The following is a 27,902-nucleotide window of genomic DNA, read 5'->3' on the forward strand; positions in this document are numbered from 1 at the left end:
CCAGAGACACACCGCCACGTGGCACCCGGAGCCCCACTCGCGCGTGGCCCCCCTCTCCCTCTCTTAGTTCCGTGTCTGACCACGTGTCTCTCCTCTCTCTCCTTATTTAACGCCTGGGTCACGTGGTACACTCCAGCCAATCCTCAATAGCCTGCGCCGAATGTTCCAGATCCCCCCATCAACTCCCGGGACCACGCCCCTGACTTGTCTTCCCATTGGCTGAGGCCAAGACCAGCAGAACCAATCACCCTAGCTGACATCCCGTGATCAAGCCGAGGCCATGCTCCCAGGCTCTCCCCCCATTGGCTGTAAAGCGGGACCGGCAAAGCCGCTCACCACGTGAGTCCGACATAGGCTCTTATTACACAATGATTGTCCAATTTGTATCCATCTTCTCCGTTGAAGTTATGTCTGTTTATATATCTGGATGGCTTCATGAACAAACCTTTGATGGTTGCCCGAAGGTTTGCAGAGTAACTTGGTCTTTGAAAAAAACAATATCATACGAGCCCACAGCGTTATAACAATGGTCAGCTACGGCAGAGGTATGAAGGAACTTACCTGTGTATGGATGTTACGGGAGGGAAACGGACAAGCACACAGGGGTGTCCACATCCACGTCTGAAAACGGTTACTACCCTGGGGGGCTGTTGGGGGATGCTGGGATCCCACACAGCCCCACCCCTCGGTGGCAAATTGGAGCGAGACGGCTCTGGGGACAGTATTGGGGAGCTAAGGAGCGAAGAACCAGTGAAGACTGGAGATCGGCCTCAACGTGGACGTAGCCTGGCACAGGCACCGTGGTGACGTCACCGCCACTTAGTGGCGAATGGCGGTTGATGTTGATGTTGTGTGCTTCGGGGAGTGGAGGCACAGCAGTTAGCGCGAATGGCAAACAAAGCCAGCCAATTTATTTCTCGTAGTTACTCGAACAGCACACCGGGTGTTGGAGAGAAAATCCACAACATTTGCTAATTGGCTGTGTCGGGTGGTGGAGGGTTTAACGACACGTTTATATTTACGCGATCTGACCCAAAAAAATTCAACTACAGTATGGACCTTCTGCTTTATTGTCATAAAGGGTAAAATCTTATTCTTCATTTTCATACTTTGACGCTGGAAAAAACGGGTTCAGTGATAAAAAAAATCACTTCTTGAAAGTTCATGCGGCTGATTTGATGTGTCAAGGTTAAAATAAACAGACATGTGCATGTTTTTTTGGGGGGATACCCATTTCGATTTAAAGCTTTCGTGACTGCAGGGATTCATCTTCTTGGTTCTTTCGGTAAAGTCACGTAGAAGGGAAAGAAAAAAATAATAAAAATAGTATTTGGTAGTGGAAGGGGTCGCTATTGGGCAGTAAAAGGGTAGTGGAAGGGGCAGAATTGGGTAGTGGAATGAGTTGGTATTGGGTAGTGGAAGGGGCAGAATTGGGTAGTGGAATGAGTTGGTATTGGGTAGTGGAAGGGGCAGAATTGGGTAGTGGAATGAGTTGGTATTGGGTAGTGAAAGGGATCGACTTTGGAGCTTTTACAACTCTAGACCACACGGGGGTGTATGTGAGGCGAGTTTACAACTCTTCTGGTCCATAGCAGAGGTTTTTTGGGTTAGATCGCGTAAATATATCAATGTTGTGTTTACACTATGAGATCTCTTTTACCAGTGGCAAAATATAGTGGTAGGTTTTTACCCTTTTAAACTGGTACAAAACTGACACCTTTATACAAGGCATCATGTTTGCAATAACCACAACACAAGTAGTAAAAAATGCAAACAAAAAGAAGCCACTCTGATAATGATAGTGCATATTATTATCATTATCAGAGTTGCTTCTTTTTGTTTGCATTTTTGACTACTTGTGTTGTGGTTATTGCAAACATGATGCCTTGTATAAAGGTGTCAGTTTTGTACCAGTTTAAAAGGGTAAAAACCTACTACTAAATGTTGTGTTGTTAAACTCGCCACCGCCCAATCAGTAATGGGGTTTGTTATGTAAACCGAACGTGGGAAATTCGTTACTAGTACGGCACTAGTGTATAGTAGTATAGTGTATAGTATAGTGTAGTAGTGCAGTGTATAGTAGTGTAGTGTATAGTGTAGTGTAGTAGTGCAGTGTATAGTAGTGTAGTGTATAGTATAGTGTAGTGTATAGTAGTGTAGTTTATATTGTAGTGTATAGTAGTGTAGTGTATAGTGTAGTGTAGTAGTGTAGTGTATAGTAGTGTAGTGTATAGTATAGTGTAGTGTATAGTAGTGTAGTTTATATTGTAGTGTATAGTAGTGTAGTGTATAGTAGTGTAGTGTATAGTAGTGTAGTGTATAGTGTAGCAGTGTATAGTAGTGTAGTTTATATTGTAGTGTATAGTAGTGTAGTGTATAGTAGTGTAGTGTATAGTAGTGTAGTGTATAGTATAGTAGTGTATAGTAGTGTAGTGTATAGTAGTGTATAGTAGTGTAGTTTATATTGTAGTGTATAGTAGTGTAGTGTATAGTAGCGTAGTTTATATTGTAGTGTATAGTAGTGTAGTGTATAGTATAGTAGTGTAGTGTATAGTGTAGTGTATAGTAGTGTAGTGTATAGTGTAGTAGTGTAGTGTATAGTAGTGTAGTGTATAGTGTAGTAGTGTAGTGTATAGTAGTGTAGTGTATAGTGTAGTGTATAGTATATAGTAGTGTAGTGTATAGTGTAGTGTATAGTAGTATAGTGTATAGTAGTGTAGTTTATATTGTAGTGTATAGTAGTGTAGTGTATAGTAGTGTAGTGTATAGTAGTGTAGTGTATAGTAGTGTATTTTATGGTAGTGTAGTGTATAGTAGTGTAGTGCATAGTGTAGTGTATAGTAGTGTAATGTATAGTAGTGTAGTGTATAGTAGTGTATTTTATGGTAGTGTAGTGTATAGTAGTGTAGTGCATAGTGTAGTGCATAGTGTAGTACACGAGTACAGCACACCGGTTGTGTGTTGGAGAGCAAATCCACAACATTTACAATCCAAGTACGACGTTTCGCCAATAATTACCACACGGTTCATCAGGCGGGCAGCCAGATTTGTGGAGAAATTCTCGCTGTTTCTTTCCTTACATAGAGGGGTAGGTGTGATGACGTAAATTATGAGCTCTTCACGTGTGAATGGTAGTTGGGGGAGCATTCATGAATATAAATTACAATGGGTTTCCCCCCAAAAAAACAAATGCACATGTCTGTTTATTTTACATTGACACATCAAATCAGCCGCGTGAACTTTCAGAAGTGATTTTTTTTTAAATCCTTTATATTAAGTTCGCTTGCTTGCTTAGGACCGTGCAAATCTTTCGGTCGTTTTTTAACCCACTTCCCGTGATCCAATCGAGCTGACATTTTGCACACAGACTCGTTGTGCGTGACAAAAATATTATATTTAATTACCAATTGCTTAATGCTGCCATGCAATCATCTGACCCATAGGTGGCAGCCATCTCAAGCCAGAGGACGAGAGGACTCTAGCCGCCACGCATATAAAGGATTTATAGTGAAAAACTTTGTTTTTACTGGTTATACTTATGATCACTGGACCCGTTTTTTCCAGCGTCAAAGTATGAAAATGCAGAATAAGGGTTTACCCTTTATGACAATAAAGCAGCAGGTCCATACTGTAGTTGAGTCTTTTTTTGGGTCAGATCGCGTAAATATAAACGTGTCGTTAAATCCTCCACCACCCGACACAACCAATTAGCATATTTATGGGAAATGCAGATATGAGATTTCACAATTAGTACTAATCGCATATCTGCATTTGTCATACATATGCAAAAATTTCTCTTGATTTGCAACTTATTTTGTCAAGGCGCTCTTCCTCCACCCTCCCAGCTTAAATAGACGCTCCAAGCCTGGGGTGTGTCATTCAGACGCTGTCTTCTCGACAGACCTGTTCTTCACCTGAGGACGGCTGCTTGCGTTGTGGTCGAAACGTCGTGAGAATAATTTTATTATGTTTTATTTTATTATTTTATTATTTCCATTATACGTCACTTTAAGAAGATGTTTTCTTGTTCATGTTTTTGTTTTTGTTTGTTGCGGTTGCACCCGATTCAAGAGCCGAATGGCTCACAGGGCTATACCTAATGAATGAACTTTTAACTCTTAATTTTGGAGCTTTCGTGACTGCAGGACTTATTCTTTGGTTCTTTCGGTAAAGTCACGTATAAAGATAAAATAATAAATTAAATAATAGCATACGACGTTTCTATAGCAACACAAGCAATCATCATCAGGTATTAAAGAAATAGCAACAAAAAATCTAACCAGAAAACTATAGACAGACATATAAGCAGACAGATATCACAAAGATACACAGAGAGAGAACACGTATCGGCACATAGCATAATAGCATATTATTTAATTTATTATTTTATCTTTACACGTGACTTTACCGAAAGAACCAAAGAATAATTCCTACAGTCACGAAAGCTCCAAATCTTCTTGGTTCTTTCGGTAAAGTCACGTAGAAGGGAGGTAATAAAATAATAAAAATAAAACATAATAAATAAAATAATTCTCACATGTGAGAATTATTTTATTTTATGATGTTTTATTTTTATAATTTTATTACCTCCCTTCTGCGTGACTTTACCGAAAGAACCAAGAAGGTGAATCCTTGCAGTCACGAAAGCTTTAAATCGAAAAATTCAAATAATGATCATGAAGTATTGGACCGAGGGCCGTCCAGGAGAAAAAAGGCTAAATAAGTCCATCATACCTAACCAGGATGTAATGTATTCCATAGGAAAAAAGCCTCCCAACCGCCTTTGTCTTCCCGCAGCACGTGATAGCAAAGAATGTAACACCAAGGCGAGGAAAGAGGGGGGGGGAGCGGGGTAAGTGGCTCTCACAGAGAGTTTTATTGTATTCTTAGGTTTTTTCGGTAAAGTCACGTGGGTAAAAAATTAAAATTAATAAAAGTAATTTAACATTTTTACCTACGTGACTTTACCGAAAAAACCTAAGAATATAGATCATCCCTTCACTCAGCGAGGCGACACCCATGGTTGGTCTCGAGGCCATGCCCTGGAGCCAGCCCCTTGCAAGCCTCCCTCGCGAGACTGAGTCCGTACGATCTGTGTTCGGGCTTAAACAAAAAACCGTGAAATTCCCTCCCCAATTTCTCTCTCTTCTCACAAAGGACCCGAATTTCCTTTGATGTCGCTTCGTTGGTGGGGGGGGGGGGGGGTGTGCCCGTGTGTCCGTGTGTTCTGATTCATTAAGCCATCTGTTAAGTCTCCTTCCCAAAAGCCATCTTTTCATCCGTGGAAAACAGGTGCCCAACTACAATGAAACTTTTCTAGATTTGAAGCTTTCGCGACTGCAAGGATTCCTATTCTTCATTTTAATGTTTTAACTACGTGACTTTACCGAAAAAACCTAAGAATACAATAAAACTCTCTGTGAGAGCCACTTACCCCGCTCCACCCCCCCTCTTTCCTCGCCTTGGTGTTACATTCTTTGATATAACGTGCTGCGGGAAGACAAAGGCGGTTGGGAGGCTTTTTCCCTATGGAATACATTACATCCTGGTTAGGTATGATGGACTTATTTTGCCTTTTTTCTCCTGGACGGCCCTCGGTCCAATACTTCATAATCATTATTTGAATTTTTCGATTTAAAGCTTTCGTGACTGCAGGGATTCATCTTCTTGGTTCTTTCGGTAAAGTCACCTAGAAGGGAAGTAATAAAATAATAAAAATGAAACATAATACAATTATTCTCACGACGTTTCGGCCACAACGCAAGTAGCCGTCCTCAGGTGAAAACCAGGTCTACGTGACTTTACCGAAAGAACCAAGAAGAAAAAAATAATGGTGGTGTTTCATTCTTCACCTGAGGACGGCTGCTTGCGTTGTAGCCGAAACGTCGTGAGAATTATTTTATTATGTTTTATTTTTATTATTTTATTATTTCCCTTCTACGTGACTTTACCGAAAGAACCAAGAAGATGAATAATTATTTGGTTATTTTGGCCAAGCCGTGTAGATGGAATGATAATTATAGTATTTAAGGTGAATAACTTTAGTATTACAATAATGAATGAGAAATAATAATAACTAATGTAGATTGTTTAGCCTGGTTCTTAATTGGAGTGAGTGTGTGGGTTTATAATGTTCACTTAATCTTGTCGCTAAGTTTTTAACTTTTACCGTTGTTAGAAGAAACATGAAAAAAAATCAGTTAACAAACGAAAAAAAATTAACCCGTATAAACAAAGTTTTTCACTATAAATCCTTTATATGCGTTGCATCGGGGCGGCTAGAGTCCTCTCGTCCTCTGGCTTGAGATGGCTGCCACCTATGGGTCAGATGATTGTGTGCCAGCATTAACCAATTGGTAAATAAATATTTACATTTTTTTCCCTAAACAGTGTAAAATTTTGGAGAAAAAAAATTCACGAAAATTCATTGTCACACACAACGAGTCTGTGTGCAAAATGTCAGCTCGATTGGATCACGGGAAGTGTGTTAAAAAACGACCGCAAGATTTGCACGGTCGTAAGCAAGCAAGCAAGCACGCAAGCAAGCAAGCGAACTTAATATAAAGGATTTAAAAACAGTTTGTTTCGTTGTCCTTCGTCTGGGGAGGGGACGTGTGTGTGTTGTTCTGATTGTAAGACTGGCTCCTTCCTTTGCCCCGAAGTTTATTATGTAATGGCATTTTACGACCTCCAGATGCTTGGTGCTTGTGAGTGCGCTGCGGGGTTAAATGTTATGGTTTCATTATTTATTATTTAAAAATATAGATATATAAGCCGAATAATTCTTAACATGAATTTTGGAAAAAGTCTCGTATATACAACAGCTGTACGAGTAACTAGTCGTAATGAATTCGCTGGCTTTGTTGAGCATTGCGCTAACTGCTGTGCCTCCACTCTCCGAAGCACACAACATCAACATCAATCGCCATTCGCGTGTGCCAGGCAGAGGTCGCAATTGGGTTTTGATTCCTTACCCGTACCCGGCCGCACCAGTGTCGCAAATGGGTACCCGTACCCGGCCGGGTACGGGTAGCCGGGTATCGGGTAGGGTATGGGTATCGGGTACCCGGTTGCGACCTCTGGTGCCAGGCTATGTGCACGTTGAAGCCACTTGCAGTGTCGAACGCCCGCCGGCAGGAGGTCACGGGACAGACCCAGCAGGTGCCATGGGCCGAATGACTGAGATGAGTGACCGATGCACCACCTGTGCCCCCTACTGCGCCAACTTGCTGCGTTTTATCGCCCGGCGCTCATCTCGATGTTGTGAGCGTCGCTCCTCCGCCCTTTGTTGTTGTTGGAGGGCGACTGCCTCCAACTGCCCCCAGCAGCAGCAGCGTCCTTCACACGCCACACTCGGGGACATACCAAAGACAAAAATCTTAACAGACTGTAGGGGCAAATGCTGTTAGCGAGCACTGATAAAAGCCGGCATGACACATGAGGGGGGGGGGGTGGGTGGCCAGCACCACGCCTGGCCGCCTTTGTCTCCCCTGTGGCGATGTTTACACACCGCAACCAGGCACTCATTTGAGGCCGAGTCGACCTAGGGGAGGCCCAGGACCCGGTTTAGATAATCGTCACCGGCGTTGGCCGTGAGCGGGAATCGAGCAACCGGATCCGCCGAGTTCGGAGCGCAGAGAGATGCTGCCGCTACATCTACCTTCCACTCCAGCATCACCACGCCCCCACCCCAACCACAGCACCACCACTCTCTCAGCATCACCATGCCCCCCACCCCAACCACAGCACCACCCCTCTCTCAACATCACCATGCCCCCCGCCCCAACCGCAGCACCACCCCTCTCTCAGCATCACCATGCCCCCCAGCCCAACCACAGCACCACCCCTCTCTCAGCATCACCATGGCCCCCACCCCAACCACAGCACCACCCCTCTCTCAACATCACCATGCCCCCCGCCCCAACCGCAGCACCACCACTCTCTCAGCATCACCATGCCCCAACCACAGCACCACCCCTCTCTCAGCATCACCATGCCCCCCAGCCCAACCACAGCACCACCCCTCTCTCAGCATCACCATGCCCCCCACCCCCAACCGCAGCACCACCCCTCTCTCAACATCACCATGCCCCCCACCCCCAACCGCAGCACCACCCCTCTCTCAACATCACCATGCCCCCCACCCCAACCACAGCACCACCACTCTCTCAACATCACCATGCCCCCCACCCCAACCACAGCACCACCCCTCTCTCTGCATCACCATGCCCCCCACCCCAACCACAGCACCACCCCTCTCTCAGCATCACCATGCCCCCCACCCCAACCACAGCACCACCACTCTCTCAGCATCACCATGCCCCCCACCCCAACCACAGCACCACCACTCTCTCAGCATCACCATGCCCCCAACCACAGCACCACCACTCTCTCAGCATCACCATGCCCCCAACCACAGCACCACCACTCTCTCAACATCACCATGCCCCCACCCCAACCACAGCACCACCCCTCTCTCTGCATCACCATGCCCCCCACCCCAACCACAGCACCACCACTCTCTCAACATCACCATGCCCCCAACCGCAGCACCACCCCTCTCTCAGCATCACCATGCCCCCCACCCCAACCACAGCACCACCACTCTCTCAACATCACCATGCCCCCAACCACAGCACCACCACTCTCTCAGCATCACCATGCCCCCACCCCAACCACAGCACCACCACTCTCTCAGCATCACCATGCCCCCACCCCAACCACAGCACCACCACTCTCTCAGCATCACCATGCCCCCCACCCCAACCACAGCACCACCCCTCTCTCAGCATCACCATGCCCCCAACCACAGCACCACCCCTCTCTCAACATCACCATGCCCCCAACCACAGCACCACCACTCTCTCAACATCACCATGCCCCCACCCCAACCACAGCACCACCCCTCTCTCAACATCACCATGCCCCCACCCCAACCACAGCACCACCCCTCTCTCAACATCACCATGCCCCCCACCCCAACTACAGCACCACCACTCTCTCAACATCACCATGCCCCCCACCCCAACTACAGCACCACCACTCTCTCAGCATCACCATGCCCCCCACCCCAACCACAGCACCACCCCTCTCTCAACATCACCATGCCCCCCACCCCAACTACAGCACCACCACTCTCTCAACATCACCATGCCCCCCACCCCAACCACAGCACCACCACTCTCTCAACATCACCATGCCCCCCACCCCAACTACAGCACCACCACTCTCTCAACATCACCATGCCCCCCACCCCAACTACAGCACCACCACTCTCTCAACATCACCATGCCCCCCACCCCAACCACAGCACCACCACTCTCTCAACATTCCCATGCCCCCCACCCCAACTACAGCACCACCACTCTCTCAACATCACCATGCCCCCCACCCCAACCACAGCACCACCACTCTCTCAACCTCACCATGCCCCCCACCCCAACCACAGCACCACCACTCTCTCAACATCACCATGCCCCCCACCCCAACTACAGCACCACCACTCTCTCAACATCACCATACCCCCCACCCCAACCACAGCACCACCCCTCTCTCAACATCACCATGCCCCCCCCCCCAACCACAGCACCACCACTCTCTCAACATCACCATGCCCCCCCCCCCAACCACAGCACCACCACTCTCTCAACATCACCATGCCCCCCACCCCAACTACAGCACCACCACTCTCTCAACATCACCATGCCCCCACCCCAACCACAGCACCACCACTCTCTCAACATCACCATGCCCCCCACCCCAACCGCAGCACCACCCCTCTCTCAGCATCACCATGCCCCCCACCCCCACCACAGCACCACCACTCTCTCAACATCACCATGCCCCTCACCCCAACCACAGCACCACCCATCTCTCAGCATCACCATGCCCCCAACCACAGCACCACCCCTCTCTCAACATCACCATGCCCCTCACCCCAACCACAGCACCACCCATCTCTCAGCATCACCATGCCCCCCACCCCAACCACAGCACCACCCCTCTCTCAGCATCACCATGCCCCCAACCGCAGCACCACCCCTCTCTCAACATCACCATGCCCCCAACCACAGCACCACCACTCTCTCAACATCACCATGCCCCCAACCACAGCACCACCACTCTCTCAACATCACCATGCCCCCAACCACAGCACCACCACTCTCTCAGCATCACCATGCCCCCCACCCCAACCGCAGCACCACCCATCTCTCAACATCACCATGCCCCCCACCCCAACCACAGCACCACCCCTCTCTCAGCATCACCATGCCCCCCACCCCAACCACAGCACCACCACTCTCTCAACATCACCATGCCCCCCACCCCAACCACAGCACCACCACTCTCTCAGCATCACCATGCCCCCCACCCCAACCACAGCACCACCACTCTTTCAGCATCACCATGCCCCCCACCCCAACCACAGCACCACCCCTCTCTCTGCATCACCATGCCCCCACCCCAACCACAGCACCACCACTCTCTCAGCATCACCATGCCCCCCACCCCAACCACAGCACCACCACTCTCTCAACATCACCATGCCCCCCACCCCAACCACAGCACTACCACTCTCTCAACATCACCATGCCCCCAACCACAGCACCACCACTCTCTCAGCATCACCATGCCCCCCACCCCAACCACAGCACCACCACTCTCTCAGCATCACCATGCCCCCAACCACAGCACCACCACTCTCTCAACATCACCATGCCCCCAACCACAGCACCACCACTCTCTCAACATCACCATGCCCCCAACCACAGCACCACCACTCTCTCAACATCACCATGCCCCCAACCACAGCACCACCCCTCTCTCAACATCACCATGCCCCCAACCACAGCACCACCACTCTCTCAACATCACCATGCCCCCAACCACAGTACCACCCCTCTCTCAACATCACCATGCCCCCAACCACAGCACCACCACTCTCTCAACATCACCATGCCCCCAACCACAGCACCACCACTCTCTCAACATCACCATGCCCCCAACCACAGCACCACCCCTCTCTCAGCATCACCATGCCCCCAACCACAGCACCACCACTCTCTCAACATCACCATGCCCCCAACCACAGCACCACCACTCTCTCAACATCACCATGCCCCCAACCACAGCACCACCCCTCTCTCAACATCACCATGCCCCCAACCACAGCACCACCCCTCTCTCAACATCACCATGCCCCCAACCACAGCACCACCACTCTCTCAACATCACCATGCCCCCAACCACAGCACCACCACTCTCTCAACATCACCATGCCCCCAACCACAGCACCACCACTCTCTCAACATCACCATGCCCCCAACCACAGCACCACCACTCTCTCAACATCACCATGGCCCCCACCCCAACCGTAGCACCACCCCTCTCTCCAGACCCTCCCCACTTCTCCCTCCACCCTCCCTTCCCCCCGAACTCCGCACATATAAAAGCCCTCTCGGCATCTCCAAAATTGACGTCTCGACCGATCAACTGGACGGGGTTCACACACAAGACACGCGCCGACCCACCCACACCACCCACGGCAACCCAACGCAACCCACTGACCCACGCAAGAGCCATGGGTATGGCCGGGCACGCGTTTCTACTCCTCCTCTGTGCCCTGGCCGCTGTCGTGAGCGCGGATGAGCAGAGCTCTGGGTGAGTTGAGGAAGATGGAGAGACGCTGCTGCTGCTGCTGCTGCAGTAGGTCAAGCTGTGTGTGTCTGTGTGTGTCTGTGTGTGTCTGTCTGTGTGTCTGTGTGTGTCTGTCTGTGTGTGTGTGTCTGTGTGTGTGTCTGTGTGTGTGTGTGTGTCTGTGTGTGTCTGTGTGTGTCTGTGTGTGTGTGTGTGTGTCTGTGTGTGTGTGTGTGTCTGTGTGTGTGTCTGTGTGTGTCTGTCTGTGTGTTGTGGTCTGTGTGTGTCTGTGTGTGTGTCTGTCTGTGTGTGTGTGTGTGTGTCTGTGTGTGTGTGTCGGTGTGTGTGTGTCTGTGTCTGTCTGAGGGGAGCGGTGGTGCAGCGGTTAGCGCGTTGCGCTATGAACCCGGCGACCCGGGTTCGAATCCCGCTCACGGCCAACACCAGTGACGATTATTTGAACCGGTCCTGGGCCTCCCCTAGGTCGACTCAGCCTTAAACGAGTACCTGGTGCGGTGTGTAAACATTGCCACTAGGGAGACAAAGGCGGTCGGGCGTGGTGCTGGCCACCCACCCCCTCGTGTACCGTTCCGGCCTTCATAGGTGCTCGCTAACAGCACTTGCCCCAACAGTCTGTTAAAGGCTATACGGGGGTTCTTTTTCTTTGTCTGTCAGTGTGTGTTTTGTGTTGTATGTGGGGAGCGGTGGTGCAGCGGTTAGCGCTACGCTGCGCTAAGAACCCGGCGACCCGAGTTCGATTCCCGTAACACGGCCAACACCAATGACGATTATCTGAAACCGGTCCTGGGCCTCCCCTAGGTCGACTCAGCCTCAAACGAGTACCTGGTGCGGTGTGTAAACATCGCCACTAGGGAGACAAAGGCGGTCGGGCGTGGTGCTGGCCACCCACCCCCTCGTGTGCTGTGTCGGTCTTCATAGGTGCTCGCTAACAGCACTTGCCCCAACAGTCTGTTAATGCTATACGGGGGTTCTTTTTCTTTGTCTGTCAGTGTGTGTTTTGTGTTGTATGTGGGGAGCGGTGGTGCAGCGGTTAGCGCTGTGCTGCGCTATGAACCCGGCGACCCGAGTTCGAGTCCCGTAACACGGCCAACACCAGTGGCGATTTTTATCTGAACCGGTCATGGGAGCTCCCCTAGGTCGACTCAGCCTCAAATGAGTACCTGGTGCGGTGTGTTAACATCACCAATAGGGAGACAAAGGCGGTCGGGCGTGGTGCTGGCCACCCACCCCCTCGTGTGCTGTGTCGGTCTTCATAGGTGCTCGCTAACAGCACTTGCCCCAACAGTCTGTTTAAGGGGCTATATGGGGGATATTTTTGTGTTGTACGGGGAGCGTTAGTGTAGCGGTCAGCGCTACGCTGCGCTATGAACCCGGCGACCCGAGTTCGATTCCCGTAACACGGCCAACACCAGTGGCGATTTTTATCTGAACCGGTCGTGGGAGCTCCCCTAGGTTGACTCAGCCTCAAATGAGCACCTGGTGCATTGTCTAAACATCGCCACGAGCGAGACAAAGGCGTCTAAGTGTGGTGCTGGCCACCCACCTCCTCGTGTGCTGTGTCGGCCTTCATAGGTGCTCGCTAACAGCACTTGCCCCAACAGTCTGTTCAGGCTATACGGGGGATCTTTGTCTTGTGTTGTGCGGGCAGTGTGGAGCGCCGGGTGGCTAAAGCACAGCAAGTTTGCATGGTAGGGGGCACAGGTGGTGCATTGGTCACTCATCTCAGTCAGTCGACCCCGTGGCACCTGCTGGGTCTGCCCCGTGAACTCCTGGTGCACCTAGCCTGGCACAGTAGGGGGCACAGGTGGTACCTCGGCCACTCATCTCAGTCAGTCTAGCCCGTGGCACCTGCTGGGTCTGCCCCGTGACCTCCAGGTGCACCTAGCCTGGCACAGTAGGGGGGCACAGGTGGTGCATCGGCCACTCGTCTCAGTCAGTCAATCCCGTGGCACCTGCTGGGTCTGTCACGTGACCGCCTGGTGCACCTAGCCTGGCACAGCAGGGGGCACAGGTGGTGGAGCATCGGCCACTCATCTCAGTCAGTCGACCCGTGGCACCTGCTGGGTCTGTCACGTGACCTCCTGGTGTACCTAGCCTGGCACAGTAGGGGGCACAGGTGGTGTATCGGCCACTCATCTCAGTCAGTCGACCCGTGGCACCTGCTGGGTCTGTCCCGTGACCTCCTCCTGCCAGCGGGCGATCGACACTTCACGTGGCCTCAACGTGCACCTAGCCTGGCACAAGCGCCTTGGTGATGTAACCGTAATGTCAGGTTTTAGTTCCTTGTGCTTTGGCACCCCTCTGATTAGCACTTTTGGCTACCCATGGTTTGAAATAAGCTCAACATACGATAGCACAATGAAATCGTCTATGGTTGGTCCGCTAGGCACTAGCTGGTGTCTGTGTGAGTGGCACTAGCTGGTGTCTGTGTGAGTGGCGCTAGCTGGTGTCTGTGTGAGTGACGCTAGGCACTAGCTGGTGTCTGTGTGAGTGACGCTAGGCACTAGCTGGTGTCTGTGTGAGTGGCGCTAGGCACTAGCCGGTGTCTGTGTGAGTGGCGCTAGGCACTAGCTGGTGTCTGTGTGAGTGGCGCTAGGCACTAGCTGGTGTCTGTGTGAGTGGCGCTAGGCACTAGCTGGTGTCTGTGAGTGACGCTAGGCACTAGCTGGTGTCTGTGTGAGTGACGCTAGGCACTAGCTGTTGTCTGTGTGAGTGGCACTAGCTGATGTCTGTGTGAGTGGCGCTAGGCACTAGCTGGTGTCTGTGTGAGTGACGCTAGGCACTAGCTGGTGTCTGTGTGAGTGGCGCTAGGCAGTAGCTGGTGTCTGTGTGAGTGACGCTAGGCACTAGCTGGTGTCTGTGTGAGTGGAGCTAGGCACTAGCTGGTGTCTGTGTGAGTGGCGCTAGGCACAAGCTGGTGTCTGTGCGAGTGGCGCTAGGCACTAGCTGGTGTCTGTGTGAGTGGCGCTAGGCACTAGCTGGTGTCTGTGTGAGTGGCGCTAGGCACTAGCTGGTGGCTGTGTGACACTAGGCACTAGCTGGTGTCTGTGCGAGTGGCGCTAGGCACTAGCTGGTGTCTGTGCGAGTGGCGCTAGGCACTAGCTGGTGTCTGTGTGACACTAGGCACTAGCTGGTGTCTGTGTGAGTGGCGCTAGGCACTAGCTGGTGTCTGTGCGAGTGGCGCTAGGCACTAGCTGGTGTCTGTGTGAGTGACGCTAGGCACTAGCTGGTGTCTGTGTGAGTGGCGCTAGGCACTAGCTGGTGTCTGTGTGACACTAGGCACTAGCTGGTGTCTGTGTGAGTGGCGCTAGGCACTAGCTGGTGTCTGTGTGAGTGATGCTAGGCACTAGCTGGTGTCTGTGTGAGTGATGCTAGGCACTAGCTGGTGTCTGTGTGAGTGGCGCTAGGCACTAGCTGATGTCTGTGTGAGTGATGCTAGGCACTAGCTGGTGTCTGTGTGAGTGACGCTAAGCACTAGCTGGTGTCTGTGTGAGTGATGCTAGGCACTAGCTGGTGTCTGTGTGAGTGATGCTAGGCACTAGCTGGTGTCTATGTGAATGACGCTAGGGACTAGCTGGTGTCTGTGTGAGTGGCGCTAGGCACTAGTTGGTGTCTGTGTGAGTGGCGCTAGGCACTAGCTGGTGTCTGTGTGAGTGGCGCTAGGCACTAGTTGGTGTCTGTGTGAGTGGCGCTAGGCACTAGCTGGTGTCCGTGTGAGTGGCGCTAGGCACTAACTGGTGTCTGTGTGAGTGGCGCTAGGCACTAGCTGGTGTCTGTGTGAGTGGCACTAGCTGGTGTCTGTGTGAGTGACGCTAGCTGGTGTCTGTGTGAGTGGCACTAGCTGGTGTCTGTGTGAGTGGCACTAGCTGGTGTCTGTGTGAGTGGCACTAGCTGGTGTCTGTGTGAGTGGCACTAGCTGGGTGTCTGTGTGAGTGGCACTAGCTGGTGTCTGTGTGAGTGACGCTAGCTGGTGTCTGTGTGAGTGGCGCTAGGCACTAACTGGTGTCTGTGTGAGTGATGCTAGGCACTAGCTAGTGTCTGTGTGAGTGGCACTAGCTGGTGTCTGTGTGAGTGACGCTAGCTGGTGTCTGTGTGAGTGGCACTAGCTGGTGTCTGTGTGAGTGGCACTAGCTGGTGTCTGTGTGAGTGACACTAGCTGGTGTCTGTGTGAGTGGCACTAGCTGGTGTCTGTGTGAGTGGCACTAGCTGGTGTCTGTGTGAGTGACACTAACTGGTGTCTGTGTGAGTGGCACTATCTGGTGTCTGTGTGAGTGGCACTAGCTGGTGTCTGTGTGAGTGGCACTAGCTGGTGTCTGTTTGAGTGACACTATCTGGTGTCTGTGTGAGTGACACCAGCTGGTGTCTGTGTGAGTGGCACTATCTGGTGTCTGTGTGAGTGACACTAGCTGGTGTCTGTGTGAGTGACACTATCTGGTGTCTGTGTGAGTGACACCAGCTGGTGTCTGTGTGAGTGACACTAGCTGGTGTCTGTGTGAGTGACACTATCTGGTGTCTGTGTGAGTGACACTAGCCATTGTCCGTGCGTGTGACGCTAGGCACTATCTGGTGTCTGTGTGAGTGGCACTAGCTGGTGTCTGTGAGTGACACTAGCTGGTGTTTGTGTGAGTGACACTAGCTGGTGTCTGTGTGAGTGACACTAGCTGGTGTCTGTGTGAGTGGCACTAGCCGTTGTCCGTGCGCGTCACGCTAGGCACTAGCTGGTGTCTGTGTGAGTGACGCTAGGCACTAGCTGGTGTCTGTGTGAGTGACGCTAGCCGTTGTCCGTGCGCGTGACGCTAGGCACTAGCTGGTGTCTGTGTGAGTGGCGCTAAGCACTAGCTGGTGTCTGTGTGAGTGACGCTAAGCACTAGCTGGTGTCTGTGTGAGTGGCGCTAGGCACTAGCTGGTGTCTGTGTGAGTGACGCTAAGCACTAGCTGGTGTCTGTGTGAGTGACACTAGGCACTAGCTGGTGTCTGTGTGAGTGACGCTAGGCACTAGCTGGTGTCTGTGTGAGTGACGCTAGGCACTAGCTGGTGTCTGTGTGAGTGGCACTAGGCACTAGCTGGTGTCTGTGTGAGTGACGCTAAGCACTAGCTGGTGTCTGTGTGAGTGACGCTAGGCACTAGCTGGTGTCTGTGTGAGTGACGCTAGGCACTAGCTGGTGTCTTTGTGAGTGATGCTAGGCACTAGCTGGTGTCTGTGTGAGTGGCGCTAGGCACTAGCTGATGTCTGTGTGAGTGATGCTAGGCACTAGCTGGTGTCTGTGTGAGTGACGCTAAGCACTAGCTGGTGTCTGTGTGAGTGATGCTAGGCACTAGCTGGTGTCTGTGTGAATGATGCTAGGCACTAGCTGGTGTCTATGTGAGTGACGCTAGGCACTAGCTGGTGTCTGTGTGAGTGGCGCTAGGCACTAGTTGGTGTCTGTGTGAGTGGTGCTAGGTACTAGCTGGTATCTGTGTGAGTGGCGCTAGGCACTAGTTGGTGTCTGTGTGAGTGGCGCTAGGCACTAGCTGGTGTCTGTGTGAGTGGCGCTAGGCATTAGCTGGTGTCTGTGTGAGTGGCGCTAGGCACTAACTGGTGTCTGTGTGAGTGACGCTAGGCACTAGCTGGTGTCTGTGTGAGTGGCACTAGCTGGTGTCTGTGTGAGTGACACTAGCTGGTGTCTGTGTGAGTGGCACTAGCTGGTGTCTGTGTGAGTGGCACTAGCTGGTGTCTGTGTGAGTGACACTAGCTGGTGTCTGTGTGAGTGGCACTAGCTGGTGTCTGTGTGAGTGGCACTAGCTGGTGTCTGTGTGAGTGACACTAACTGGTGTCTGTGTGAGTGGCACTAGCTGGTGTCTGTGTGAGTGACACTAGCTGGTGTCTGTGTGAGTGACACTAGCTGGTGTCTGTGTGAGTGGCACTAGCTGGTGTCTGTTTGAGTGACACTAGCTGGTGTCTGTGTGAGTGACACTAGCTGGTGTCTGTGTGAGTGACACTAGCTGGTGTCTGTGTGAGTGGCACTAGCTGGTGTCTGTTTGAGTGACACTAGCTGGTGTCTGTGTGAGTGACACTAGCTGGTGTCTGTGTGAGTGGCACTAGCTGGTGTCTGTGTGAGTGACACTAGCTGGTGTCTGTGTGAGTGACACTAGCTGGTGTCTGTGTGAGTGCACTAGCTGGTGTCTGTGTGTGTGACACTAGCTGGTGTCTGTGTGAGTGACACTAGCTGGTGTCTGTGTGAGTGACACTAGCTGGTGTCTGTGTGAGTGGCACTATCTGGTGTCTGTGTGAGTGACACTAGCTGGTGTCTGTGTGAGTGGCACTAGCTGGTGTCTGTGTGAGTGACACTAGCTGGTGTCTGTGTGAGTGGCACTAGCTGGTGTCTGTGTGAGTGGCACTAGCTGGTGTCTGTGTGAGTGACACTAGCTGGTGTCTGTGTGAGTGACGCTAGCTGGTGTCTGTGTGAGTGACGCTAGGCACTAGCTGGTGTCCGTGTGAGTGACGCTAGGCACTATCTGGTTGTCTGTGTGAGTGACGCTAGGCACTATCTGGTGTCTGTGTGAGTGGCACTAGGCACTAGCTGGTGTCTGTGTGAGTGACGCTAGGCGCTAGCTGGTGTCTGTGTGAGTGACGCTAGGCACTAGCTGGTGTCTGTGTGAGTGACGCTAGACACTAGCTGGTGTCTGTGTGAGTGGCGCTAGGCACTAGCTGGTGTCTGTGTGAGTGGCGCTAGGCGCTAGCTGGTGTCTGTGTGAGTGACGCTAGGCACTAGCTGGTGTCTGTGTGAGTGGCGCTAGGCACTATCTGTTGTCTATGTGAGTGACGCTAGGCACTAGCCGGTGTCTGTGTGAGTGACGCTAGGCACTAGCTGGTGTCTGTGTGAGTGACGCTAGGCACTAGCTGGTGTCTGTGTGAGTGACGCTAGGCACTAGCTGGTGTCCGTGCGAGTGACGCTAGGCACTAGCTGGTGTCTGTGTGAGTGAGGCTAGGCACTAGCTGGTGTCTGTTTGAGTGGCGCTAGGCACTAGCTGATGTCTGTGTGAGTGACGCTAGGCACTAGCTGATGTCTGTGTGAGTGACGCTAGGCACTAGCTGGTGTCTGTGTGAGTGGCGCTAGGCACTAGCTGGTGTCTGTGTGAGTAACGCTAGGCACTAGCTGGTGTCTGTGTGAGTAACGCTAGGCACTAGCTGGTGTCTGTGTGAGTGGCGCTAGGCACTAGCTGGTGTCTGTGTGAGTAACGCTAGGCACTAGCTGGTGTCTGTGTGAGTGACGCTAGGCACTAGCTGGTGTCTATGTGAGTGACACTAGCTGGTGTCTGTGTGAGTGGCACTAGCTGTTGTCCGTGCGCGTGACGCTAGGCACTACCTGGTGTCTGTGTGAGTGACGCTAGCTGGTGTCTGTGTGAGTGACACTAATCACTAGCTGGTGCCCGTGCGCGTGACCCTAGGCACTATCTGGTGTCTGGTTGAGTGACACTAGCTGGTGTCCTGTGTGAGTGACACTAGCTGGTGTCTGTGTGAGTGACACTAGCTGGTGTCTGTGTGAGTGACACTAGCTGTTGTCCGTGCGCGTGACCCTAGGCACTACCTGGTGTTCGTGCCGTCCGAGCTGCACGCGCTCTCATCGGAGCGGCTCTGCGTCTCGCTGCTGGGCGTGACCGGGGAGGTGACGTTTCGGGCGACGCTCCACTACAAGGACTCGCGTGACACGAGCCACGTGGCACAGAACCACACCGTGGTGGGAGAGGTGGATGCGGGGGTGCTCCTCCAGCCCAGCGGCGGTGACCTCCACCACTGCTTCTCCTTCACGGTGTGGACACCCACTATGCGACGCCCCCTTCGTTTCTTCATTTCTTTCCCTCATTCATTCCCTCCTTCCTTGCCCTTCATTCTCTCCGTATTTCATTCCTTCCCTCCCCCGTTCACTCATTCCTTCGCTCCTTCCTTCCCTCACTCATTCCCTCATTCCTTCCCCTTCATCCTCTCCTTATTTCATTCCTTCCCTCCCCCGTTCACTCATTCCTTCGCTCCTTCCTTCCCCTTCTTTTTTTTACGATCAGTGGAAACAAGAAGATGCTCGGTGTAGTCGGCACTTTGCTTCGTTCATCATTTCGTAATTTTTTATTCTTTTTACATTTTTAAACTTTGCTTTATGTGAACCCCCGCCTCTCGCTCGCTCTCTCGCTCGCTCCCTCGCTCGCTCCCTCGCTCGCTCGCTCCCTCGCTCGCTCCCTCGCTCGCTCCCTCGCTCGCTCCCTCGCTCGCTCCCTCGCTCGCTCTCTCGCTCGCTCCCTCGACTCGCTCCCTCGCTCGCTCCCTCCCTCGCTCGCTCCCTCGCTCGCTCCCTCCCTCGCTCGCTCCCTCGCTCGCTCGCTCCCTCGCTCGCTCGCTCCCTCGCTCGCTCGCTCCCTCGCTCCCTCGCTCGCTCCCTCGCTCGCTCGCTCCCTCGCTCGCTCCCTCGCTCGCTCGCTCCCTCGCTCGCTCGCTCTCTCGCTCGCTCCCTCGCTCGCTCCCTCGCTCACTCTCTCTCGCTCACTCTCTCTCGCTCACTCTCTCTCGCTCACTCTCTCTCGCTCACTCTCTCTCGCTCACTCTCTCTCCGCTCACTCTCTCTCGCTCACTCTCTCCGCTCGCTCTCTCGCTCGCTCTCACCCTCGCTCGCTCTCTCGCTCGCTCCCTCCCTCCCTCGCTCGCTCTCTCGCTCGCTCACTCTCTCGCTCAATTTCTCGCTCAATTTCTCGCTCACTCTCTCGCTCTCTCTCTCGCTCACTCTCTCTCGCTCGCTCTCTCGCTCGCTCTCTCGCTCAATTTCTCGCTCACTCCCTCGCTCACTCTCTCGCTCTCTCTCTCGGTCACTCTCTCGGTCACTCTCTCTGTCACTCTCTCGGTCACTCTCTCTGTCACTCTCTCGGTCACTCTCTCGGTCACTCTCTCTGTCACTCTCTCGGTCTCTCTCTCGGTCACTCTCTCTGTCACTCTCTCGGTCACTCTCTCGGTCACTCTCTCGGTCACTCTCTCTGTCACTCTCTCGGTCACTCTCTCTGTCACTCTCTCGCTCACTCTCTCTGTCACTCTCTCGCTCACTCTCTCGCTCACTCTCTCGCTCACTCACTCACTCACTCTCTCACTCACTCACTCACTCACTCACTCGCTCACTCTCTCTGTCACTCTCTCGCTCACTCTCTCGGTCACTCTCTCGCTCACTCTCTCTGTCACTTTCTCGCTCACTCTCTCGCTCACTCTCTCGCTCACTCTCTCGCTCACTCTCTCTCGCTCACTCTCTCTCGCTCACTCTCTCTCGCTCACTCTCTCGCTCTCTCTCTCTTGGTCACTCTCTCTGTCACTCTCTTGGTCACTCTCTCTGTCACTCTCTCGGTCACTCTCTCGGTCACTCTCTCGCTCACTCTCTCGCTCACTCTCTCGCTCACTCTCTCTCGCTCACTCTCTCTCGCTCACTCTCTCTCGCTCACTCTCTCGCTCTCTCTCTCTCGCTCACTCCCTCGCTCACTCTCTCGCTCACTCTCTCGCTCACTCTCTCGCTCACTCTCTCGCTCACTCTCTCGCTCACTCTCTCGCTCACTCTCTCTGTCACTTTCTCGCTCACTCTCTCGCTCACTCTCTCGTTCTGCACGCAGCCCTTCTCGCAGTCCGACGGCCTCCGACGGGTAGCTCTTATCAGCATGCAGAGCTCCCCGTCATCTGCCACCGAGCACTCCTTCCCTCCTTCCCTGCCTCATTCCTTCTGTAGACGGTGCTGCCTGCTCCCTCTCCTCCCATTGTTAATCCTTTCAAGGAGGGAGGTGGGATGGGCGGAGGGTCAACAGGTCGGTCATTTTGACAACAGCAATAAAATCATAAAGTTGGGAGATGATGAGAAGTGGACACCCCGTTGCATTTCTGTCCTCCTGGGAGAAGTGGGATGACTTGACGATGGGGGGTTTGTGAGTTCTGCAAAATGGAAAACACTTTGTTTCAAAAGTCGTCGTCAGAAGGAAAAAATTGTGAAATCTGCAAAAGCGATCAGAGATAACCCTACAACGTCACAACGGGTCCCTGACGATAGCTCCACATCTCTGTTATAATTAACAGCTGCTTATCGAAACTTAACATCATTTAACATTATTATTGTTATTATTTGACAAACATTTAACAGGAAACATTTTAATACGTAACATCAAACATCCGGTGCGCCTCCCACAGCTCCTGCTAATACTACATGAACGAGACAATACGTACTTATACAATTAATAATGAAGACATTCATATATTAACAATATGCAAACTACAGAAATAATTTAATCACGTAACGTATAAAGTAGTTGATCTTTGGTACCTCATTTGCCAGTAAAAAATATGATAATTGTTTTTTTACCCTTTAATCTGGCAACAAAACATGACTCCTCGTAAAAAAGGTGTCAGTTTTGTTGCCAGATTAAAGGGTAAAAAACAATTATCATAGTTGATCTTTCTTATACGCGAATTGGCAAAGTAACCTATGCAAGAAAAGCCTAGGCTCAGCACAACGTAAAAATTTTGCGCGTTGCACTGTTCATTGCCTTCCCAATGAACAGCGCAACGCAACGCACTGGTGGCGCTCCGAGGTTCACACGCTTTTGTGGTGCGCCCACTTTTGAACACCGCTCGCTTTGCATTTTGACCTTTTTGTAAAGAAGATTCGACGAGGCAGAGCCAGGAGCCTGAATCCTTACCATTGGAGTTCCCCCAGAAACAGCAAAAATTAACCCGTAAAAACAAAGTTTTTCACTATAAATCCTTTATATGCGTGGCATCGGTTTTATTTTATTATTCGTTTCTGTTTTTCTTGAGTAAGAGTTTCATTTTTATCACATTAATATTTTAAATAAAATATGAAAAAAAAAATTCCTAAAAAGTGGAAAATTTTGGGAAAAAAATGTTCACGAAAATAAATTGTCACGCACAACGAGTCTGTGTGCAAAATGTCAGCTCGATTGGATCACGGGAAGTGGGTTAAAAAACGACCGAAAGATTTGCACGGTCGTAAGCGCGCAAGCAAGCAAGCAAGGGAACTTAATATAAAGGATTTTAAAAGCCACTGCGAGTGGCCACGTGGAATGTTAGAACGCTCACTGCGGAGGAGAGGCTAACACTCCTCTGTCGGGAGCTGGACCAGTACCGCCTGGATCTCTGTGGTATTCAGAAGGCCCGGTGGACCGACTCTGGCTCCAGCCACCACGATGTGTGGATAATCCTCTACTCGGGGCATGAGACTGCGAAACAACATGGAGCAGTTCTTCTTCTGAACAAAACAATGAAGGGGGCGTGGGAGCATGGCAGTGAGGTGTGGGAAGCTGTAAGCTGTACTGTGTGTCTCACCTTCCAATCAAACGGAGACAAGGAGTGGTGATGGTGGTTACATATGCCCCAACCGAAGATGAACATCAGTGGAAGGATGCAGGCAAGGCCGATGAGTCGGATGCCTTTTATGACCTCCTGTCACAGGTTCTAGCTAAATTGGCCCCTCGGGACAGAGTCATCCTGTGACTTTAATGCCCGAGTGGGTCATGCTGCTGGCACCTGGGCTGGGGTGATTGGAAGGCATGGACCAGATCAGCTCAATCACAACGGTCGAAGGCTGCTAGACGTATGTGCAGCCCATGGGCTTGTAATTACCAACACGCTGTTCCGGCATCGGAGCATCCACACAACATCATGGATGCACTCTGGGTCCAAGAAAGAACATCTGCTGGACTATATAGTTACGGAACAGCAGATGCGGGCCCATTTCTTTGACGCCAGAACCTACCGTGGAGCTGATCTGCCCACTAACTATCCGCTTGTCATATGTAAGATGCGCCTGTCATTCTTTCACTCCGGTGTTGTGTGTACACCCACATTGGCCTGGTCTCAGCTAGCTGATGAAAGTTGCAAGTGGGAATTTCATCATCGCCTGCGGCTGGGGTTGGCATCGTCCCCCACGCATCCTGATGCCGAGAGGAAATGGGTGAGGTTTAGGACAGTGGCTCATGCAGCTGCAATGGCTGCTTTGGGTACACAGTCTAAGCCTCGCCAGAGACCCTGGCTGATGGAGGAGGTGTTTCGGCTAGCTGAGAAAAAGTGACAGGCCCACTCTCATTGTCTACAGCATCCCACATCGGAGAATGCGGAGGTTTGCCGCGGCCTTCACTTGGCGCTGCAAGGATGGGTGGTGGTCGTGAGTTGCTGAGGAGATGGAGTCTGCCGCAGCAGCCCGCGATCACAAATCACTCTTTAACGCCATCGCCATCAGCGGAACAAAAATAGGTGATCTAATCTCTGACCCCCAGGAGCAGGTTTCCAGATTTTTTGAGCATTTCTGTGAGGTCTTGGGGTAGGGGAAATCCTTCCTCCTGAAAACATAAGGGGCGAAGTGGGGATGATCCTGCTGAGGCTGCGGTGCCTCAAATATTGTAAGAAGTAGTCACCTGTTGTGAGTGGCTGGCTGAAGTGCCATCTATTGAGGAAGTACAGAAGGCGATCCAGACTCTGCTCAAAATCATTAAGGACCTTCATTATGGTGGGCAAGCCCGGGTAAGACTACGTGGCCGGGAGTTGGAGCCAATCCCTGTTCACCTTGGGGTGTGATATGGATGTCCTCTGGCTCCCACATTATTTTAACATCTATTTCGATCACACGGTTCGTCAGAACTTTCCATCTGGTACAGATACAGTGGGTGGCTGATCGATGCCCGGGTGCAGTCAAGGGATGGCTCCCTATTGGTCAATCATGTGACTTATGCTGATGATCTGGTGATTGCTGCTCACATAGAGGAGGAGTTGGAGGCACTGCTGATGAACCTGGAGTGTGCCACTAAGAGGTGGGGCCTTCCCATCAGCCCCACCAAAACTAAGCACCTGCCTGAGTATTTTGTGACATCAAACACTCCACCTCCACAAAGCCCAATTGGTGATGGGGCATTTGTTGAGAGAGTGGAGAGTTTCCCATACCTAGGCAGTGTGCTCATGACCGGCTACGGTTTGAAAGCAGAGGTCTCGCTCTGAATCAGCCAAACGGCATTATCTTTTCATCGGTTGCATAATGCTGTGTGGAAGCTACCTGGTCTGTCGCTCTACACTAAGCTCCGGGTCTTTTCAGCCACAGCCATGCCCTCCCTTCTCTGCGCTTGCGAAACGGGGATCCCCCTAATTGAACATCTTCGCCGGTGAGAAACATATCTCCTGATCTTAATAATCATAATACAACGCACCTGTTGGCTATGCAAAATGGTGACTTAGCTTCCCATATACTACATAGTCCACAATTCCTTCATTCCTTCCCTTCTTCCTTCCCTCATTTGTTAATTCATTCCCTTTCTCCCTTCCTTCCTCGCCGTATTCCTTCGCTCCCTCGTTATTTCATTCCCTCCTTCATTTCTTCCTTCCTTCATCCCTCCTTCCCTCATCCTTCCTTCCTTAACCTCTCTCCTGTGCCGGCCTTCACGCCCCAAGACAAAGATCCCCCGTATAGCCTTAACAGACTGTAGGGGCAAGTGCTGTTAGCGAGCACCTACGAAGGCCGGAACGGTACACGAGGGGGTGGGTGGCCAGCACCACGCTCGACCGCCTTTGTCTCCCCAGTGGCGATGTTTACTACACAGCACACCAGGTACTCATTTGAGGCCAAGTCAACCTCGGGGAGGCCCAGGACAGGTTCAGATAATCGTGACCAATGTTGCGCTCACCCCTACACTACCTCTCCCCACCGACATGCACACATAACACACGTATACACACACACACACGTACACACGTACACACGCACACACACACACGCACACACACACGCACACACGTACACACGCACACACACACACACGTACACACGTACACACGCACACACGCACACACACACGTATACACACACACACGTACACACGCACACACGCACACACACACACGTATACACACACACACACACGCACACACACACACGCACACACACACACACGCACACATACACACCAAACGGCGTGAAGACCGCAGTGCCAAGCGGGAAGAATGAGTAGATCAGCAGCAGGTCACGTGGTTGATGACGGCTATGACGGTGACGACGACGATAATGACGACAATGGCCACGACGACGACGATGACGACGACGATCGCCATGACGACGACGATGATGACGACAATGGCCGCGATGATGACGACGACGATCGCCGTGACGACGACGACGATCTCCACGTCGACGATCGCCGTGACGACGACGACGACGATCGCCGTGACGACGATCGCCGTGACGACGACGACGACGATCGCCGTGACGACGATCGCCGTGACAACGACAACGATCGCCATGACCCCCTTGACATCGATGCCTCCGGCGTTCGCGGCGCCGCGCAGGTCCCCGACGTCCAGGGGACGACGTACGCCAACCTCGTGGTGCGAGCGGCCGGCGAGGGGCTCAACTTCACCAAGACGCACGCGGTGGTGGTGCGGAAGGCCAAGGACGTCGTCTTCGTGCAGACGGACAAGCCCGTCTACAAGCCCGGCCAGAGCGGTGAGCGGGAAGGCCGTCCCCCACCCCCCTTTCCCTAACAGTCTGTTCAGGCTATACGGGGGGCCTTTGTCTTTGTGTCTTTGCGCGTGTGTGTGTGCAAAGATAAGTATTTCCCGTGTAGCCTCTAACAGACTGTTTGGGCAAGAGTTGTCAGTAGCGAATAGCAGCGCCTACACACAGACAAAGATCCCCCGTGTAGCCTCTAACAGACTGTTTGGGCAAGAGTTGTCAGTAGCGAATAGCAGCGCCTACACACAGACAAAGATCCCCCGTGTAGCCTCTAACAGACTGTTTGGGCAAGAGTTGTCAGTAGCGAATAGCAGCGCCTATACACAGACAAAGATCCACCGTGTAGCCTCTAACAGACTGTTGGGGCAAGTACTGTCAGTAGCGAGTAGCAGCACCTATACACAGACAAAGATCCCCCGTGTAGCCTCTAACAGACTGTTGAGGCAAGTGTTTTTAGTAGCGAGTAGCAGCAGCACCTATACACAGACAAAGATCCACCGTGTAGCCTCTAACAGACTGTTGGGGCAAGTGCTGTCAATAGCGAGTAGCAGCGCCTATACACAGACAAAGATCCAGTGGAGTAGAGTGTAGAGTGTAGTGTATATTATAGTGTATAATGGGGTAGCGTAGTGCATAATAGTGTAGTGTATTATAGTGGAGTGTAGTGTAGAGTGTAGTGTAGAGTATAGTGTATAATGGGGGTAGCGTAGTGTATAATAGTGTAGTGTATTATAGTGGAGTGTAGTGTAGAGTGTAGTGTAGAGTATAGTGTATAATAGGGTAGCGTAGTGCATAATATTGTAGTGTATTATAGTGGAGTGTAGTGTAGAGTGTAGTGTAGAGTATAGTGTATAATGGGGTAGCGTAGTGCATAATGGCAGGGAGGCGGGGGGTGGTTATCCGGTCCGTCTCACGAACGCTCGGTTCGCGATAAAAGAAACTAACCCCCACACAGCGTGGACATGCAATGTCCAGCGGGTCGATGACATTTCGGAATTTTTCGCGTGCGCCAAGAAAAAATGTCACGTCGGCACGCGCCACGCGAGGTCGTCACAGAGACCCGCAAAGAGACCCACAGACTCACGCAGAGACCCACAGACTCACACAGAGACTCGCACAGAGACCCACAAACTCACACACAGAGTCACACAGAGACCCACAGACTCACGCAGAGACCCACAGACTCACACAGAGACCCACAGACTCACACAGAGACTCGCACAGAGACCCACAGACTCACACACAGAGTCACACAGAGACCCACAGACTCACGCAGAGACCCACAGACTCACACAGAGACCCACAGACTCACACAGAGACTCGCACAGAGACCCACAGACTCACACACAGAGTCACACAGAGACCCACAGACTCACGCAGAGACCCACAGACTCACACAGAGACCCACAGACTCACACAGAGACCCGCACAGAGACCAACAGACTCCCACAAAGACCCACAGACTCGCACAGAGAATCAAACAGAGACCCACAGACTCACACAGAGACCCACAGACTCACACAGAGACTCGCAGAGAGACCCATAGACTCACACAGAGACCCACAGACTCCCAGAGAGACCCAAAGACCCACACAGAGACTCACAGAGACACACAGACTCGCACAGAGAATCAAACAGAGACCCACAGACTCACACAGAGACCCACAGACTCACACAGAGACCCACAGACTCACACAGAGACTCGCAGAGAGACCCATAGACTCACACAGAGACCCACAG

General features: G+C 51.9%; 1 protein-coding gene across 1 annotated transcript in view; it reads left to right on the forward strand.

Annotated features, from left to right (window-relative positions):
- The first annotated feature begins 11,488 nt into the window (after window positions 1-11,488).
- The window catches only part of LOC133360893 (alpha-2-macroglobulin-like), a 95,263-nt gene continuing 78,849 nt past the window's right edge, over window positions 11,489-27,902 (forward strand). Inside the window, exons 1-3 of the mRNA XM_061579762.1 lie at window positions 11,489-11,661; window positions 19,220-19,448; window positions 25,997-26,153. Coding sequence (XP_061435746.1) covers window positions 11,582-11,661; window positions 19,220-19,448; window positions 25,997-26,153 — 466 coding nt within the window. The 5' untranslated portion in view covers window positions 11,489-11,581. The remainder of the gene's footprint in view (window positions 11,662-19,219; window positions 19,449-25,996; window positions 26,154-27,902) is intronic.

Source organism: Lethenteron reissneri, chromosome 70, assembly GCF_015708825.2.
Source record: "Lethenteron reissneri isolate LAM-NWPU_2019-01 chromosome 70, ASM1570882v1, whole genome shotgun sequence".
Taxonomy (NCBI): Eukaryota; Metazoa; Chordata; class Hyperoartia; order Petromyzontiformes; family Petromyzontidae; genus Lethenteron; species Lethenteron reissneri.